At 38.6% G+C, this 19,563-nt stretch overlaps 1 protein-coding gene and 1 long non-coding RNA gene across 2 annotated transcripts in view; both read left to right on the top strand.

Moving 5' to 3' along the window:
* Nucleotides 1–4,678: 4,678 nt before the first annotated feature.
* On the top strand, nucleotides 4,679–9,565 carry LOC132392337 (uncharacterized). Its single transcript, XR_009511498.1, has 3 exons — nucleotides 4,679–4,720; nucleotides 6,208–6,246; nucleotides 9,535–9,565. It is a non-coding gene; the product is annotated as an uncharacterized LOC132392337 (long non-coding RNA).
* A 5,013-nt stretch (nucleotides 9,566–14,578) lies between these two features.
* LOC132392335 (adhesion G-protein coupled receptor G2-like) overlaps nucleotides 14,579–19,563 on the top strand; it is a 35,298-nt gene continuing 30,313 nt past the window's right edge. The window contains exons 1-2 of the mRNA XM_059966152.1: nucleotides 14,579–14,592; nucleotides 16,786–16,957. Coding sequence (XP_059822135.1) covers nucleotides 16,860–16,957 — 98 coding nt within the window. The 5' untranslated portion in view covers nucleotides 14,579–14,592; nucleotides 16,786–16,859. The remainder of the gene's footprint in view (nucleotides 14,593–16,785; nucleotides 16,958–19,563) is intronic.

Below are 19,563 nucleotides of genomic sequence, written 5' to 3'. Positions count from 1 at the left end.
GTCATCCCTGGTGTTCGAAGGTATTTGCACCTTGTAACTTTCAGATATAGTTCTCCCGTACCAAGACCAAAACCTTTTTTTTCTTTTAAGTGCATTTTCCTTAGTTGTATTTTTTTCTGCAATACAATCAATAAAGTGAAAAAATATCACAAATGTATATTTGATGGCCCTTCTCTGAAATACTGTACGCTCTGCCTCAGTTAATGGTGAATTGGAAATAAAGCTGTGGTCAAAGCATTACCAGGGTAAGTTGTAGAAGGACAGGGTGGTGGGCAGAAAGTATGGTGATGAATCTGGGGTGGATTGGGGTGGCAACTGAACAACCTCAATCAGGATTGTGATCTTGTATGTTTCTAATTGAAGTTGATTCTGAACAACCATGAGATTTAGCAACTAAAATTACAGGCCACCTTGATGAAAAATATAATACGATGGAGAAATGGATGTGTAAAGAGATCAGTGGTGGGGGATGAATTTTCAATACTTGTTAACATCTTAAACAATACATTTCTCATGCATAATCTACAAAGAATACCCCTGTGCTGTACTCTGTAGAGAAAATGAATAGCAGAGAAAGCAAAGGCATTTGTCTGATGGTCAGTTTCAGTCAGCAGGAGCACTGATGTGATGAGTCCTGCCATGTGCAGAAGTTCGCTGATGACACGGCCATAGTGGGGTGTGTCAGGAATGGTCAGGAGGAAGTAGTATACGAAACTGATACAGGACTTTGTGATATGGTGCAACTCAAACTACCTGCGTCTCAATATCACCAAGACCAAAGAGATGGTGGTGGACTTTAGGAGACCTAGGCCTCATATGGAGCCAGTGAGCATTAATGGAAAATGTGTGGAGCAGGTTAAGACCTACAAGTATCTGGGAGTGCAGTTAGATGAGAAGCTAGACTGGACTGCCAACACAGATACCCTGTGCAGGAAAGCACAGAGTCGACTGTACTTCCTCAGAAGGCTGGCATCATTTAATGTTTGTAGTGAGATGCTGAAGATGTTCTATTGGTCAGTTGTGGAGAGCGCCCTCTTCTTTGTGGTGGCGTGCTGGGGAGGCAGCATTAAGAAGAGGGACGCCTCACGTCTTAATAAGCTGGTAAGGAAGGTGGGCTCTGTTCTGGGCACAGAACTGGAGAGTATGACATCGGTGGCTGAGCGGAGGGCGCTGAGTAGGCTACGGTCAATCATGGAAAACCCTGAACATCCTCTGCACAGCACCATCCAGAGACAGAGAAGCAGCTTCAGTGGCAGGTTGCTGTCAATGCAATGCTCCTCAGACAGGATGAAGAGATCATTACTCCCCAATGCCATTCGGCTCTACAATCCAACCACCAGGGGCAAGACATGTTAAGTGCTGGGGTTAGGACTGAGCTTAAGTTATCACTCAATGCACTTTAGTAAACTATTTAAGAACTTTTTTAATACTATTTATTAATGCTTTTTGGGAGGGTGATTTTAGATGCATATCATATTTATACTGAGTTAAATACTGTATGCAATTAGTTTTGCTACAATAAGTGTATGGGACACTGGAAAAATGTTGAATTTCCCCTTGGGGATGAATAAAGTATCTATCTATCTAATTATCTATCTATCTATCTATCTATCTATCTATCTATCTATCTAACTGTTCAAGTGAATGCCACAGGTGTTGAAATTTTGTTACTTGATAATTTTAATACTAATTAGATTCTGTTTCATTATAAAACATGAGGACATCTTCGGTTATGTATTCTTTTGTTTGTGTAGAGTTTCTGACCACAGCATTTACTATCTAAGTATAGATGTAATAAAAAGCAGGCAAAGAATGTATTCAGTCCATTATATCCTTGATACAGTTACCCTGTCAGTATCAATACCATCTTCTTGTTGCAAAAAGTTTGCATATATCTGTTTTTCATGGGTGTATCCAATTCCCTTTTGCTGACAAAGATTGAAACAGCTTCTATAACTCATCAAGTTGCATTTACAAAGTAGCGAATAATTAATTGCAAAGGACTTTTATTTTGGCCTCAGTTTCTTCAATGCTCCAGAACAAGTTATTTACAATTCAAGCAAATTGATATCTTGGCTGTGAACAAAAAAAAAAAACTGCCCTGGATCAGCAACGCCTTGAACATGTCTTGGAGATAAGATTCTCCAGACCCCCATGTTTCTGCAGACAGTCAGGCAACTGTCTCCTCTACCCAGTCTATAATGGTCTCCAAGTTCCTCAGAGACAGTGTTTCCTTATCTGTCCATAAGTACACCAGTAGAAGTACATTCAGAAAAACGCAAACTCATAATAAGAGAGGCACAAGGAACTGCAGATGCTAAAATTCTGAGCAACAAACAAGAAGATCTCATAGTTTAAACAGCATTTGTGGGAGGAAAGGAACTGTCAATGTTTTGAGTCAAAATTGCGCAACAGGACTGAGAGTGGAGAGGCAAGACCGCCAGTGTAAAGGGGAGAAGGGGAGTGGCAATAAAGAATTCAGTGGTGACTGGTGGATTGAGAAGGGGTGTAAATGACAGGCAGTTAGCGCCAGTTAGGTGAGTAGAGAAATGGTGGAGTTGAGAGACATAGGCAGGTGAATTACAGATGGAGGCAGACAAAAAGGGTAAAGGAAAAATGAGTGAAAAACAGAGGGTGTAATATGGGAGCCTGGGAGTGTGAAGAAAGAAGACAATGTTTTACAGTTCCTTTTCAGAATGCATTGCATTAGGATTAAGAAATTCCTTCCCACTGCTGAATGAAATTAAAAAATAAATAGAAAAAATTGTTCTGTTTTGGACATATTTAATGAAACAAGATAGTAGAATAGAATGTTGTGTGGATGATGGGCTGGGCTGGTGATAGGTGCTGAACAATACTGATGAAGGTTGAAATCTGAATTTGTTTCTAGTTGGAATGACTTTGATCCAAAGGACATTTTTCGCTGGTGTTAGCTAATATTTTTGTTATGATATCACTAGGTTAGTACTTAGTTCCATTGAGTACTGAAGACAATTACAGTACCTATGAAATTCTTAAAAACTACTTGTATTCATTATTCTCAGACTGTACACCAGTGTCATAGTCTACAGATGCACCATAAACAGTATCACACACCGGGCATAGCTGTTTGTCTCATGTGTCTTTATATTTTCATTACAGATATCAGTACCGTAACATCACTGATACTGAATACCACAGGTACAGTCAGTTTGTTCTTTCACAGTATCAGTAATGTTAGAAAGCTGATGGAGAAATTGTTATCCCGAGACATGTGGACTGTTAATCTGATTGATTTTTGTCCCTGTACCGGCTGTGGGCATGGCTTTGGGGCCAGTATTTGTTGCCCATCTCTATAATGAAAGGAAGAACCGGGGCTATATCTTCTCACAGTTTGAAGTAAATTTATTATCAAAGGTTATATATTTCACAATGTTAAACCCTGAGATTCACTCTCTTGTGGGCATTCACAGTAAATATAAAGAAACAAAGTAGAATCAAAGAATTTATTGGGCCAAATTGTTCCAGTGCTGATGTCTCCCAGATAAATAGATTCCACTGCATACCCAATTCTCTAAAGAAAATGAATTCTGAAACACCATCCACCTCCTACTCTCAGGTGCAACCAGATAATGATTCCATACAAATGTTTCACCCTCATTTCCCAACTGGTTCCAAAGAGAAACAACAAATCCTTGCATTCTGACTGCTGACTGACCTGCCTGAAGACTTAATTGCCTGATTTATCTGATTCAAAACATTCATTGCATGATAATTCTGTCACCATTTCTCTTGAAGATTCATCTTCTCTGGGAGATCAGAATCTTCACTCAAACTCAATATTTGAAGACAAATTGTATTTTAAATTACTTGGGTAAATCACCCCTATTCCCAAACAAGCAAACAAGAAGATCTCATGGGTCAAACAGCATCTCTGAGAGGAAAGGATCTGTCAACATTTTGAGTTGAAATTCTGCATCAGGACTGAGAGTGGAGAGGCAAGACAGCCAGAGTAAAGGGGAGATGGGGAGTGGCGATAAAGGACTCTGAGGTGACTGATGGACTTAGGAGGGGTGTAAGATGATGGGCAGTTAGTGCTAGTTGGGAGACGGGAGGGGTACTGGAGGTGAAATACATTGGCAGGTCGATTACAGATGGATGCAGAGAGGAGACAGAAGGAAAGGAAGTGAAAAACAGAGAGAGCATGGGAGGAGGCAGGAGTGAGAAGGAAGGAGATATTGCTTTTAAGCTCCTTTTCAGATTGAATTGGGTTAGGGTTAAGAAATATCTTCACACTGCTGATGGAATATTTGAAAAAAAATAGAAAAAATATTTCAGTTTTCAGACATAATTAGTGAAACATGATAGTAGATGAGAATGTTGTGTGGAAGATGGAATGGACTGCTAACAGCAGCTGTACAATGCTGATGGAAATTAAAATCTGAATTTTTTTCTGTTTGTAATGACTTTGGCCCAAAGGACATTTTTTGCTGGTGTTAACTAATATTTTTATTAAGTTGTCATTAGCTTATTACATAGTTCTATTGAGTATTGAAGGGAATTGCCAGTACATATGAAATTCTTAAAATCTGCTTTTATTCTCAGACTTTACACCAGTGACATAGTCTACTGATGCACCATAAACAGTATCGCACACCGGGCATAGCTGTTTGTCTCATGTGACTTTATATTTTCATTACAGATATCAGTACCATAACATCACTGACACCGAATACCACAGGTACAGTCAATTTGTTCTTTCACAGTGTCAGTAATATTAGAAATATGATACAGAAATTGTTATTCAGAAACATGAGGACTGTTCACGTGATTTATTGTTATCCCTGTACAGGCTGTGGGCCCTGCTTTGGGGCCAGTATTTATTGTGCATCTCTATAATGTAAGGAAGAACCGAGCTATTTCTTCTCAAAGTTCAAAGTAAATTTATTATCAAAGAACATGAATGTCCCCATATATTACCCTGGGATTCTTTCTCTTGCGAGAATTCACAGTAAATACTAAGAAACAGAGTAGACTCACTGTATTGGTAATGGCAGTCCCCCAGAATTTGAATTTGAGACAGACTGACCCATTAATTTAGAAGTGGGGGTTGAGGTAGTTGGCAGAGGGTTGTCATCAGAAGTAAATCCTCATTCGAACAGGTACAGGAGCCTCAGAACTCACACCACTAGGTTCAGGAATAGTTATTACCCCTCAACCATCAGGCTGTTGAACTAAAGGGGATAACTTCTTTCAACATCATCTCTCTCATCACTAAATTTTCCCAACACCTATGGGCTCACTTTCAAGAACTCTTCGTCTCATATTCTTAATATTTATTGCTTAACTATTTATTATTATTGTTTCCTTCCTTTTGCATTTGTACAGGTTGTTGTCTTTTGCCCACGAGCTGAATGCCCAAGTTCGTGTGATTTTTCATTATGATTTTTATTAGTTATTATTCTGCTTTGGATTTATTGAGTATGTCCACAGTGTTTTATCTGTAGAAATGTTAGAAAAGGAATAACATAGAGAATGCAGAGTTGTTTCATATATAATCATGTACTTTCATTTTAGTGACCAGAATATTTGTCATGATATTACTTCAAACAAATACCATAGACGCTGTAAAGTTATTCCGTGAAAATATTAATAATATTAGAATTTTGTTGCAGATCTCTCACCATTAACAAAGTTGGGAACTGTTGATATGATTTATTCTTACCTGTCATTATGTAATGGGTATCACAGTTGGGACCAGAAGGTTTGCCCATCTCTAACAATTTCAGAATAATTGACAGAAGACGATTATTTGTTCCATCAAAAGGAATAAAAGAGATGTCAAAGATAGAATTAGAGCTGCTTCCAAAGATGCAAGCAAAGGAGTCGCCATTTAGTGCCATCTTAACTTTGCTGCACCCTCTAGTTGTGTAGGAGATGGGATGGACTCGTGACAGGAGCTGAACAACTCCAACTATTTGAAATTACTTTAGCCAAAGGACATTTTTCATGTGTGTTAATTAATATTTTATTAAGTTGTCAATAGATATTACTTAGTTCCATTGAGTATTGAAGGGAATTATCAGTACCTATGATTTTCTTTAATAATTACTTGTATGCATTATTCTCAGACTGTACACCAGTGTCATAGTCTACAGATGCACCATAAACAGTGTCACACACTGGGCATAGCTGTTTGTCTCATGTGACTTTATATTTTCATTACAGATATCAGTAAGTTATCATCACTGACACCGAATACCACAGGTACAGTCACTTTGTTCTTTTACAGTATCAGTAATATTAGAAACATGATACAGAAATTGTTATTCAGAAACATGAGAACTATTTATGTGATTTATTGTTATCCCTGTACAGGCTGTGGGCACAGCTTTAGGGCCAGTATTTATTGCCCATCTCTGTAATGAAAGGGAGAACCATGCTATTTGTTCTCAAAGTTCAAAGTAACTTTATTATCAAAGTACATGTATTCACCATATACTACTCTGCAATTCATTCTCTTGTGAGCATTCACATTAAATACAAAGAAACACGGTAGACTCACTGTATTGGTAATGGCAGTCCCCAGGAATTTGAATTTGAGACAGACTGACCCATTAATTTAGAAGTGGGGGTGGGGTAACCAGTAGAGGGTTGTCATCAGTAGCAAATCCTCATTTCTACAGGTACAGGAACCTCAGAACTCACACCACTAGGTTAAGGAATAGTTATTATCGCTCAACCATCAGGCTGTTGAACTAAAGGGGATAACTTCTTTCAACATCACCTCTCTCATCACTAAATTTTCCCAACACCTATGGGCTCACTTTCAAGAACTCTTCGTCTCATAGTCTTAATATTTATTGCTTAACTATTTATTATTATTGTTTCCTTCCTTTTGCATTTGTACAGGTTGTTGTCTTTTGCCCACGAGCTGAATGCCCAAGTTGGTGTGATTTTTCATTAGGATTTTTATTAGTTATTATTCTGCTTTGGATTTATTGAGTATGTCCACATGAAAATGAATCTCAGGGTTGTATATGGTGACATATATGTACTTTAGTAATAAATTTGCTTTGAACTTTTTGAACTTTGGTAGTATTAAGCTTTCTAAGTACTTGAGATTCTTCCTAATGAGTTTCCTTAATTTTACACAAGTAGACCAGCTAGTATTGGTACAGTAAACCTGAAAATTGGGAGCCTTTCTGAAAAATTTGCACGAAAACATTTTCCAGATAAGAAACAGAGTTTAGTTTATTATCATTGGCAATCGGTGTGAAATTTGTTGAAGCAGCAGTATCATATTACAAGATGAAATACAGATTAAAATAAAAAAAATTATTAAAAAATAAATTAAATAAGTTTTCTTTTTTATACCTTGTTAACTGTTTCCATGAAAGTTTGGCTAATTTGGGAAATTGCTTAATTGGGTCTAAATGTACCGGTCCCAATGTGTCCCAATTAACCAGAATCCTCTGCATTATCAATTCTCTTGTGGAAATTAATTCTGAAAAAGCATGCAGCTCTTATTCTCAGGTGCAACCAGATAATGATTCCATACAAATGATTCCCTGAGTTCCCAAATGATTTCAAAGAAGAACTAACACTGAATCCCTGCACCCTGACTGCTGACTGACCCGCCTGAGTATTTAGTTCCCTTATTTATCTGATTCAAAACGTTCATTGCATGATAATTCTGTCAATATTTCTCCTGAAGATTCATCTTCTCAGGAGATTAGAATTTTCACCCAACCTCGATATTTGAAGACAAATCATCTTTTATATTACTTGGGTAAATCACCCCTCTTTCCAAACGAAGGTCTCTGTGGTTTGCACAAAGTATGTTTCTTCTTAAATGTACAGTACCTGCTTTAATTTAACCAATAAATTGTAAAGGATGAAGGAATGTCTTTGTACTATTGTGGTGCAGTACGATAATCCTTCTTCGAGATCCATTATGACAATAACTTTGCAATAACTTGTTTTACTGGCGATTAACTGGAATGGAATCCAATGGGACAGAGTATTTGGGTAGTGGATATAAAAAGTGGTGCAGCCAGATTTTATAACTGATTCCTTACAAATTATTCCAGCCTCATTTCCCATCTGGTTCCAAAAAAATACACTGAAATCCTATACCCTGACTGCTGACTGACCTGCCTGAAAACTTAATACCCTTATTTATCTGATTAAAAACGCTCACTGCTTGAAAATCTTTATCAGTATTTCTCCTGAAGATTCATGTTCTCAGGAGATGACATTCTTTACTCAACCCGGATATTTGAAGACAATCACATTTTACATAATTTAGGTAAATCACTCCTATTCCCAATCCATAGCTTCTAATTTGAAAAAGTATGTTTTTTTTTAAATATATGGTACCAGCTTTAACTTAGACTGTAAATTGTAAAGAATACAAGAATACCTTTGTAATATTATGGTGCAGTATCATCAGCCTTCTCCAAGATCCACTATGATAATAACTATAAAAGTTGATTTACTGGATGTTATCCAGAATAGAATGTAATGGGACAGAGTGTCTGGGTAGTGGGTATAAAATGTGGTGGTGACTTGGGGTAGGAACTGAAAACTCAGTAATAGTTTATATGTATCTGTAGTCACTTCAGAGAAATAGTTATATTTTCACAAACATTACAAAACTTATTGGTGAAAATCATCAATTCTATTCAGTTTAGACAAGGCTGTAGATTAGTTGTGTAAAGAAATTGGGGTAATTATTGATATTTATTACACTTCTGGTGTTGGATAATAATGCTTCCTGCTGCATAATCTTTCAAGGGGGTGACAGTGCTATCTATATAGAAATGTTAGAAAAATAATAACATAGAGAATACAGAATTGTTTCATGTAAAATCTTGTACTTTAATTTTAGTGACCAGAATATCTGTCGGGATTTTACTTCAAACAAATACCATAGGCGCTGTAAATTTATTCCATGAAAATATTAATAATATTAGAATTCTGTTGAATTCTCTCATCACTAATAAAGTTGGGAACTGTTGATATGATTTATTCTTACCTGTCTATATGTAGTGGTTATCACAGTTGGGGCCAGAAATTTTGCACATCTCTAACAACTTCAGAATAATTGACAGAATAAGACTATTTGTTCCATCCTGCCTATTAAGGCTGTTTGAAATCTTTACCCAAAGCAGGTGTTTTGAAGAAGATGGAATGGGTTCTTGATGGGAACCAAATGATTTTGATTAATTCAGATGTCTGGGTGGTGGGCAGAAGGTATGTTGATGAGTCTGGGATGAATTTGGGTGGCAACTGAATAACCACAATCAGCATTGCAATCCTTGTATGTTTCTCTTTGAACTTATTTCTGAGAAATAGATATGTTAACTAATATGATTTAGGCAAAGGTGTGTAAAGAGATTGGCGATGGGGAATGAATTTTCAATATCTGTTACCATCTTAAACAATAACTTACTGGTGCAAAGCATGTCCCTATGCAATACCGTGAAGAAAAGGAAAAAGGCAGAGAAAGGAAAGGTAGATGTTTCATGAAACCTTTTATTTCCATTTCAGTGAACAGTACCACTGGTGTGATGTCTGTTCCAATGACTACAACAGGTATGGGCATTCTGTTTTTTGAAGATATTAATAATTAGACACTGTATCGTTAAGAATGATGAGTTCTGCTGTGGTTATTTGTTCTTTTGCTGATATACAGATTCTGACCCAGCATTTACTGCCTAAAAATGCATCTAATAAAGGGCAAACAAAAAGCATGTTTTAGTCCATGGTACCACTGAAATAGTTTCCCTCTCAGTATCATACCACCTTCCTGTTTCCGAGTTTGTATATTGTACATCTGTTTTTCAGGGATTTATCCAATTTCATTTTGCTGACATAGATTCAAACAGTTTCTATAACTTTTCAAGTTGTTCTTACAAAAAAAAAGCTTAGAATTAATTACAAAAAACATATTTTTGCCTAAATTTCTGAAAGCTTCAGAACAAGTTATTTACGATGCATATAAATTGTTGTCTTGGTCAAGGCAAAAAAAATTGCCTTGGGTCAGCCCCTATTGAATCTGCCCTGTTGCAGGGTGATGAGATACTCCAGGCAGGCAGTCATCTTTATACCATTCAGGCAACTGCCTCTGCTATCCTGTCTATTATCATCTCCAGGTTCTTTAGAGAAAGTATTTCATTAACTGTACAAAAGTACACCAGAAGAAGTATTTACAGCACAAAGTAAACTCTTAGTATTGTTTATAAGAGAAGCACAAGGGACTGCAGATGCTGAAACCTTGGCAAGAAACGAGAAGAACTCATGGGTCCAGCAGCATCTGTGGAAGGAAAGGATCTGTCAACATTTTGGGTTGAAATTCTGGATCAGGGGTGAGAGTAGAGAGACAAGACAGCCAATGTAAAGGGGAGAATGGGAGTGACAAATAGGATTCTGGGGTGACTGCTGGAATGAGGAGGGGTGCAAGATGTTGGGCATTTTGTGCCAGTCGGGTGAGCGGAGGGCTGCTGGAGTTGAGAGACATTGGCAGGTGAATTATTGATGGAGGCAGACAATGACAGAGAATGAGAAGAAACGTGGGAGGTAGGTTGTGTGAAAAAAGGAGCACTGCTTTTAAGATCCTTCTCACATGACATTGCATGAGGGTTAAGACTGCAAATGTAAATTTTTGAAAATATTAGGAAAAAATTGTTTCTGTTTCTAGTGATAGTTAAAGCACAAGATAATAGAATAGAATGTTCAGTGGGTTCAATAGGTACATTTAATGCCAGAGAAATGTATACAATATCCATCCTGAAATTCTGTTTCTTTGCAAACATCCACGAAAATAGAGGACTGCCCAAAGGAATGAATGATAATTAAATGTTAGAACCCCAAAGCTCCCTCCCATGCACAGTAGCAGCAAGACAACGACCGCCCCCCCCCCCACCAGCACCCTCCACCGAGCACTGAAGCCTGCAGTAAGCATCAATAAAGACACAGACTTGCAGTATCCCAAAGGCTACTCGTTCACCTGGTAATTCAATATACCACAGGCTCTCTCTCTCTCACCCTAATAAGGGAAAAAGAGGTGTCCCCTTTTCACAGCGAGAAGGGAGACATAATAAACAACTCACTGATTTATGAAGTTAAAAGTCTGTTGCGTCACTTTTTCTGAGCTCTGCTCCCAGAGAATCAGCCCCGGAAAGGCTCAAGTCGCTGAACACACAGCCCACAGCAGCTAATCCGCTGCTCCCGATGTTCTGTGTTCTCCCGCGACTCCTCAGTCAGGGGCACCAGCCTTGAATCAGCCCATCTTTAGAGCCACGAAAATCTGGCACACTGAAGGTACACTGGTCTTCCAAGCTGGGTCCTTGGCATATTGAAAAGTGACTAGTTGTGAGGCCCTGAGAGTGGGTCCTACTCCCGCAAAGTCAGCGAGTAACTCCAGGTCTTCAAAATGAAGAAAAGAGATATCAAGGATAGAAATAGAACTGCTTCCGAAGATGCAGGCAAAGGAGTCGCCGTTTAGTGTCATCTGAGCTTTTCTGCGCCCTCCAGTTGCGTAGGAGATGGGATGGACTCGTGACAGGAGCTGAACAACACCTGTTTCTATTTGAAATTATTTTTGCCAAGGGACATTTTTCACATGCGTTAATTAATATTTTATTAAGTTGACACTAGTTATTACTTAGCTCCATTGAGTATTGAAGGGAATTGCCAGTACCTATGAAGTTCTTTAAATCTACTTCTATTCATTATTCTCAGACTGTACACCAGTGTCATAATCTATGGATGCACCATAAACAGCATCACACACCAGGCATAGCTGTTTGTCAGTATCAGTAATATTAGAAATATGATGCAGAAATTGTAATTCAGAAACACGAGGACTGTTTATGTGAGTTATTTTTATCACTGTACAGGCTGTGGACATGGCTTTGAGGCCAGTATTTATTGCCCATCTCTATAATGAAAGGAAGAATCAAGGCTATTTGTTCTGAAAGTTCGAAGTAAATTTATTAACAAAGTCCACTTATGTCCCCAAATACTACACTGAGATTCATTCTCTTGTGGGCCTTTATAGTAAATACAAAGAAGCACAATAGAATCAGTGAAAAACCACACACAAGATGGCAACCAATGTGGAAACTATGGAAAAAAAACAAAAACTGTACAGGTACAGATACAGAAAAAAATCAAAAAGGAAATATAAATAAATAAATAGTCAATAAATATCAAGAACATGAGATGAAGAGCACTTGAAAGTGGGTCCATGGTTGATTAATTTAAGTGAAGTTCTATTGTGTCTTTTGGGTCTCTTTGAAATAATTCCCTGAATTGGTCTGGTAATCTCCTCCCATCAAATACCTTTGTGTGTATCTATTATTATTATGAAGGATAATCATGAAACAGATTCTATATCTTAAAAATGGCTGGATAATCATATATTTTCCTCATTCTGACCTGTCTCCTTAATAAGTTCCAATTTATCCATGAACCCTGATTGCTGATTGGGCTGCTACACAAATCAATTTCACTTAGTTACGTAATCAAAACGATTCAGATTTTTGAAACATTTCCTCCTTTCTCATTACTCCAAGATTATTAGATTCTCCAGATATTTAATAGAACTGGACACATTGACTTATTGCACCATTTTGGAATTTCTATTTCCTCTGTAAGGATTTAATTTCAGCATCAGAATCAGAAACATTTTATTGCCAATGTGTGAAACATTCCAGAATTGATTGTGGTTTGGTGCCAAACATAAAACACAGGACAATATCATAATAGACAACACAATAGCAGCCAGCAATTTACAAAACAATAGTGCAACAGCCATGAACAATCACCAATTAGCACAAACGTTAATAGTCAAACTTGATTGAATACCAACATATGGACAAAACAATTATCAACTGTACAAGGAAAGCAGGAATGACCATTATTCAGGGACAGTTAGGGTTAGGGTTTTACACCTGAGTGAGTTTTGTTGAGCAGCTGGATAGTGACAGGAAAGAAGCTTCAGAGATGATGTGTAGTCCTGCTGGTGATGGACTTGTGGCATCTCCCTGATGGTAATTTGCTGAATTGGTTACTGCAAGGGCGGGTGGAGTCTAAGGTAATTTGCTCTTTTCTGCTGTGTGAACCGCTCACTGCAAACTGGGCTTGGAGAGGGAGGAGGCGCGGAACACCAAATGGTGATAGAGGTGATCGCAACACTCTCAATGATGGCTGAGTAAAATTTCATCAGGCTATGCCCGGAGATGTGATGTTTCCTAAGCTGGTATAGGAAGAACAATCCTAGTGATAAAAGTAACATGCTTATTCCACATCAATGTACTGGTAATGGTAGTCCCCAGAAATTTGAATTATTTGATCGCAGACACACTCTGACCATTAATTTCCAAGGGAGGCAGCAGATAGAGGTTCGTCAGCAGAATTCAGTCCTCATTTTCCTGCCTCAGAACTCACACACCATGTTGAGAGAGAGTTATTAATTACCCCCCCCCCCACCAGCCATTAGACTCTTGAATTGTTCTACAGAAAGTGCATAGGTACTCCAGCTGAGATGTAAAACAGTTTTCAAGAACATTTCTAAATTACCTACAGTTTTACTTTATCTCTGCTGTGGAAATTAGGCAAAGCCTCCAATATCGAACAGAACGTTTGAGGTGGCAGATCTGGAAAGTTGTGAGATATAATCACCTCAGATTAGTTCTTAAACTGCAAATCCCTTGATTTGAGTTGAAAAGTTGGTAAAACATAAAATTAAAAGTTGCCTGGTTGTCAAGTGCTGGAGTAAATTGTGAGGTCTTATTAAGCTAATTCAATATTTAATGTTTTATGTTATAATCATTGCACAGTCTTTTTGATAATCTTTTGTTCTGGACACTGGAATGCAGCAGTATAATGTCTGGTGGTTATTTGTCTGATCTGAAATGTTATGATTTCCTTAACAGAGAACAGCACTGTCAATGTAACCTTAATTCCAGGTATGGAAAACCTGATTTTTGGAAACTTAGTACTTGCAAACAATTACTTTAATTTTACTGTTAAACTGGAGAATGGTTATGCTATTAATCACAAAACAAAGGGCAGGCCTCTTCTGCTTTTAACTGTGAGCGGGCTCCTTGAAATAGTTATCCAGTTAGCCCATGCCCTTTTAAAAGGCATGCCAATGAACACAGCTCAAATGTTTCAGACTGACTTATCTAAATTCTTCCCACGTTTCACAGCCTGAACTCGTTTGGTTTCTTCTGGCATTCCCACCATTTAGCTCCTTTATGGGAAAACTTCAGGAAGAGCAAATCATTCAAGAATAAATTATGTCATGAAATCCTGGATGGAATTCTAACAATCTCCTGATGTGGAGTTATTGTGCACTCTATATGTTGAAGTGTAGTATCAGACTTCCCAGAAGCTTTCCAAAAATTAGGTCCTGAGCTCTAATAATACAAAATTCATTTGTACTGTAGTAGAGTTTCTTGGTGAAACTGCACCAAGTGATATTATATTGTGAAAAGAACATTTCTGTTTTCATTTCAAATGCCTTTAATGCACCTCTATATAACACAAGTATCACTCTTCTCTTTCCAGCTGTCGGCTCAACTGTTGAACTGGTTACAGGTATAGAAAATGTGTACAATTTTGGTACTACTGATGTTTTCTCATACAACACAGATTTAAATGAACAATAACTGTTAGCTTTACTACAGGTGCTCCCACCCCATGCACGACTGAATGAATGTACATAGTTACAAGTTGTGAAGGAAGAGTTTGCAAATATATCAATCTTCATTGATGGAATTTTTGAGAGTCTTATAATTTATTTATTTTTAAGGCTAACCAATGCCTGGGATCAGGAACAGGAGGGTGCTGGTGTACATCGTTGACTGTCTGTGGGCGGCAGGGAATTGTAACAGTTTTCGCCGTAAATATACTCCTTTTGACAGAGTGGCTAAGAACAGCTCCAACACAACATACGAGTTTGCTGATGACACCACTTTTTAGGGCTGCATCAAAGCAGGTGATGAATACAGGAGGGAGATTGAAAATTTGGCTGAGTGGTGTAATAATAACAACCATTCACTCAATGTCAGTAAGGCCAAGGAACTGATTGTAGACTTCAGGAGAGGAAAACCAAAGGTTCATAGGCCAGTAATCATCCGAGGATCAGAAGTGGAGAGAGACAGTAACTTTAAATTCCTGGGTGTCATTATCTCAGAGGATCTGTCCCAGGTCCAAAGTATGAATAAAATTCTGAAGGAAGCATGACAGCTCCTCTACTTCCTCAGGAGTCTGCAGAGGGTCGGCATGTCACCAAAAACCTTGGCAGACTTTATAGATGTGTGGCGGAAAGTGTGCTGACTGGCTGCATTTTGGCTCATTATGGGAACACCAATACCCTTGAAAATCCCTCAAAAGGTAATTGTTTCAGCCCAGTACATCAAGGGTGAACCCCTCCCAACCACTGGGCACATCTGCATGAAATTTTCTCATAAGAAAGCAGCTTCCGTCATCAAAGATCCTCATCCTTCAGGATGAGAAGTGACCTGATAGAGATAGATGAGAGGCATTGATGGTGTGGATAGTCAGAGGCTTTTTCCCAGGGCTGAAATAGCTAGCATGGGAGTTTTAAGGTGCTTGGAAGTAGGTATAGAGGAGATGTCAGAGGTAAGTTTTTTCTGCAGAGAGTGATTGAGTGCATGGAAAGGGCTGCCGGTGATAGTGGTGGAGGCGGATATGATAGGGTCTTTTAAGAGACTCCTGGACAGGTAATGGAGCTCAGAAAAATAAAGGGCTATTGGTAACCCCAGGTAATTTCTAAGGTAAGAACATGTTCGGCACAGCTTTGTGGGTCGAAGGGCCTTTATTGTGCTGTAGGTTTTCTATGTTTCTGTTATCCAGGCCATGCCCTTTTCTCACTGCTGTCATTCCAGGCAGAAGGTACAAGTGCCTCAGGACACACACCACCAGCTTCAAGAACAGTTACTATCCCTCAACCATCAGACTCTTGAACAAAAGGGGAATAACTACACTCATTTAAAGATTCTTTCATCTTGTTATTTCATCCTCATTATTTATTGCTTTATTTATTATCTACATTTGCACAAGTTTGTTTACAGTTTACAGTTCTTGATGTTTGTTGTTTACAGTTACTGTTCTATAGATTTATTAAGTCTGCTTGCAGGTAAAGAGGACTGCAGGTTGTATGTGGTGTCATGTATGTTCCCTGTTAATAAATTTTACTTTGAACTTTGAAGAGAGTTGGCCTATCACCAGTGACTAAAAAAATTAGAATGGTATTTGTTAGAGTATGGAAGAATGAGAGGTGCTCATACTGAAGTATATAACAGTGTGAGGGAGTATGACAGGGTAAATGTATTGAGATGATTTTTACTGATAGGAGCAACTTCATCATTATAAAATCAGAGTATGGTCATTTAAAACTGAGGTCCATGGGAACAATTCTTGCAGAGTGGTGAATCTCTACAGTTTTCTTTGTTGAAGGGCTAAGGAAGGTAGATTGTTGAAGCTATTTAAGGAGGAAGTAGATAAATGTTTGAAAGATTAGAGAATTGAGGGCTTTGGGGACCTGGAACAGAAGAGAAGTTTAGGCATAGGGAGCATCTGGTTTGAAGGTCTGAGTGGTCTTTCCCAGCTCCTGTTCTAAATAACTTGTGAAGACTGTTTCTAGTTCTACCTTCTTCAACTAAATGGTGAATGTATTTGAATAGTTTGGGAAACAACATTTTATTAGTCTTCACTGAAAACGCTGTGGGATATCCTTTCCTAATCTTAGTCTCCTTTTAATTTCAGAGAGTCCACCAACTACGCTAGTGAACTTCACGGACGTGGCTGCATTTCTGTCTGATTTGGACAAAATTTTGCAAATGGAAGCTATAGATGCAGGCATTGCAAGTCAAATCATTGGCATGATAAGCACCCTCCTCAATGCCTCCCCTACTGTTCTTTCTTCATTTTCCAAAAGGTAACATAGAGTGGCAACAACAACTCATCTGTTTTTAATAGGGAACATTTTTCATTACATTTTATAACATCAGCACTGTGCCACCAAATTATAGACAGATGACCAAAAATGTATTCATAGTGTCGATGTGTTAATTAATCACTTATCAGAAGATAGGAAAGGCGAAGAGGTTTAGCAATCTTGGAAGCTAAAGGCAAATAAAAAGAGATATCCTGGAGACTAGAATTGGGCGAATGTAAAAAGTTTGGAGGGTTATCAAGTTGGAGGTGGTTACAAAGATAAAAAGAGGCATGGAGTTGACCACATTAGGAGAAAACTATTTTATATGGCAAGTAGGTCTTCAACATTTAAGGGGAAGTGTAAGGTGCTGGAGAAACCCTGGCAATGCCAAGAAAGTGGAGGTCAAATTTAACAGCAGGGCTTAATTATAGTTTTGATATTCATGTCACAACCAGCTAGTAGCCAGATTGAGAAGGCAGCCAGACACCAGATGGGAATGCTTCCAACACAAGCAGATTAACTGCAATTGTCGCCAGTTCAAGATTCAGTGGTACTGAGAGCTGCGAGAGTGGACGAGAGTGATGGGAGTGGAAGATCAATGTGTGACAGAGAGGTTGCGCAACACCTGCTTCAAAGGCTATTGGGAAGAATTACCAATCCTGGCCACAGGTCATGCTGAAGAATCAAATCAGTAAATCCAAATAGTATCAATAGTTATGGATTTTCAAAATTCAAAAATTGGTGACCTACCTGCTTCTCAGAGTGCAGCTTAAAAATTCTCAAGGAACTTGGCAAAATCGAGGATAAAGCAGCCCACTAAACTGGTTATCCAACCGGCAGCCGAGATACTCCTTCCCTCCAATGTACGAGGGGTGATTGGTAAGTCTGTGGCCTAAGGTAAAGGAGTCAATTTCAGAAAACCTAGCACATTTATTTTTCAACATAGTCCCCTCCTACATTTACACACCGTTCAGCGGTCGTGGAGCATACGGATCTTGGACCTCCAGAGAGTGTCCACAGATGAGTGATTGATAAGTCTGTGGCCTAAGTTAGAAGGAGATGAGTTATACAGCTCTCATTACATGCACATGCAGGTCAACCCTTTGAGTGATTATGCAGAAAGTTTGAAGTTAATACTGTAACTCATCTCCTTCTACCACGAACTTATCAATCACCCCTGCTGTGGACACTTTCTGGAGGTCCAAGATCTGTATGCTCCACGACCGCTGGACTAAGTGCGTAAATGTACGAGGGGATTATGTTTAAAAATAAATGTGCTAGGTCCTCTAAAATTGACTCCTTCTACCTTGGGCCACAAACTTATCAATCACTCCTTGTAGGTGCCATAGGCTGCAGCATTTTCCATCCGTACATTGCACTGCAGTCATCTTCAAGGCTACTCTGACTGCATCTCCCAATTATATTGAAAATTCAAGAAGAGGTCCCCACTGCTTTTGGAACTTTATGTCCGAATTAAGAAGTGAATAATGAATCTTTTCAAGGTCTAGGCAGGACATAATGTCTCTGAGCCATTGAGCATGAGTGGGTGGGGCAGCATTATACATTCTACCACCAAGACAATCATTGGTGGCAAATGTACATGACACCACCACCTGCCCGTTCCCCTCTGCATCGCACTGACTGCTCACTCTTGGAAATATATTGCGAGCCTTTCATCATCTCTGGGTCTGCATTCTCCCTGCCTGACAGCACGGTGGGGGTACCTTCATCTGAAAGATGGCAATGGTTCAAAGTGATGTCCCACCACCACCTCAACGAGAATTGGGGATGGACACAAACATCCTGGTCTTTGCCAATGACACACAAAATGAATTAAAAATTGGTCTTTTGTCCTCTTCCTGTTAAAACTTGGTCCAGGTATGTGCTAAACAATGAATAACTCTAATAGAGCAGCTGTACTGTGAGTGGCTATCCATCCACAAGCTACCTAAAAATGTACGTATTTTCCCGAGTGAGATACTTGATATTTCTGATGCAGAATTTGTAAATTGTGTAATATTGGAGAAGTGAAATTTGAAGTGCAAGGTTTACAGAGTGAAAAGACGAATATTTATTGACAATGACAAGATGAGCTCAACAAGAAAGGAGAGTAAACACTATGTAGAATGAGCTGCCAGAGGAAGTGGTTGAGACAAGTACATTAATAATATTGAAAAAACTAGATGGTACTTTGGGAGAAGTTGACGTGCCTTTCATTCCGACTAAGCGTTGTACATTGTCTTTTGCCTCTCTTTTGGCCAGATGTGCTGTCCTTCTTAGGTGGAGAGATGCTGCCCCACCCACTCATGCTCAATGGCTCAGAGACATTATGTCCTGCCTAGACCTTGAAAAGATTCATTATTCACTTCTTAATTCGGACTTAAAGTTCCAAAAGCAGTGGGGACCTCTTCTTGAATTTTCGATTAGAGTAAGGGTGCATCCCTCCCTTTTTTACTTTTGCATTTAAATCCCTTACTTCCAGCTTCTTACAGTTAGGATTTATGATTTTTTTTGATGTGTAAACATATTATAGATTAGGTAGTAGGCAATATACCTTCTTTTTATAAATACAGCTCTGTGGTGATAAAGTTCTGATGAACTTTTTT

The sequence above is a fragment of the Hypanus sabinus genome, chromosome 4 (genome assembly GCF_030144855.1).
Source record: "Hypanus sabinus isolate sHypSab1 chromosome 4, sHypSab1.hap1, whole genome shotgun sequence".
NCBI classification, from domain to species: domain Eukaryota; kingdom Metazoa; phylum Chordata; class Chondrichthyes; order Myliobatiformes; family Dasyatidae; genus Hypanus; species Hypanus sabinus.
The sequence above is the reverse complement of the archived record's forward strand: the minus strand, read 5'-3'. Positions and strand labels throughout refer to the sequence as shown.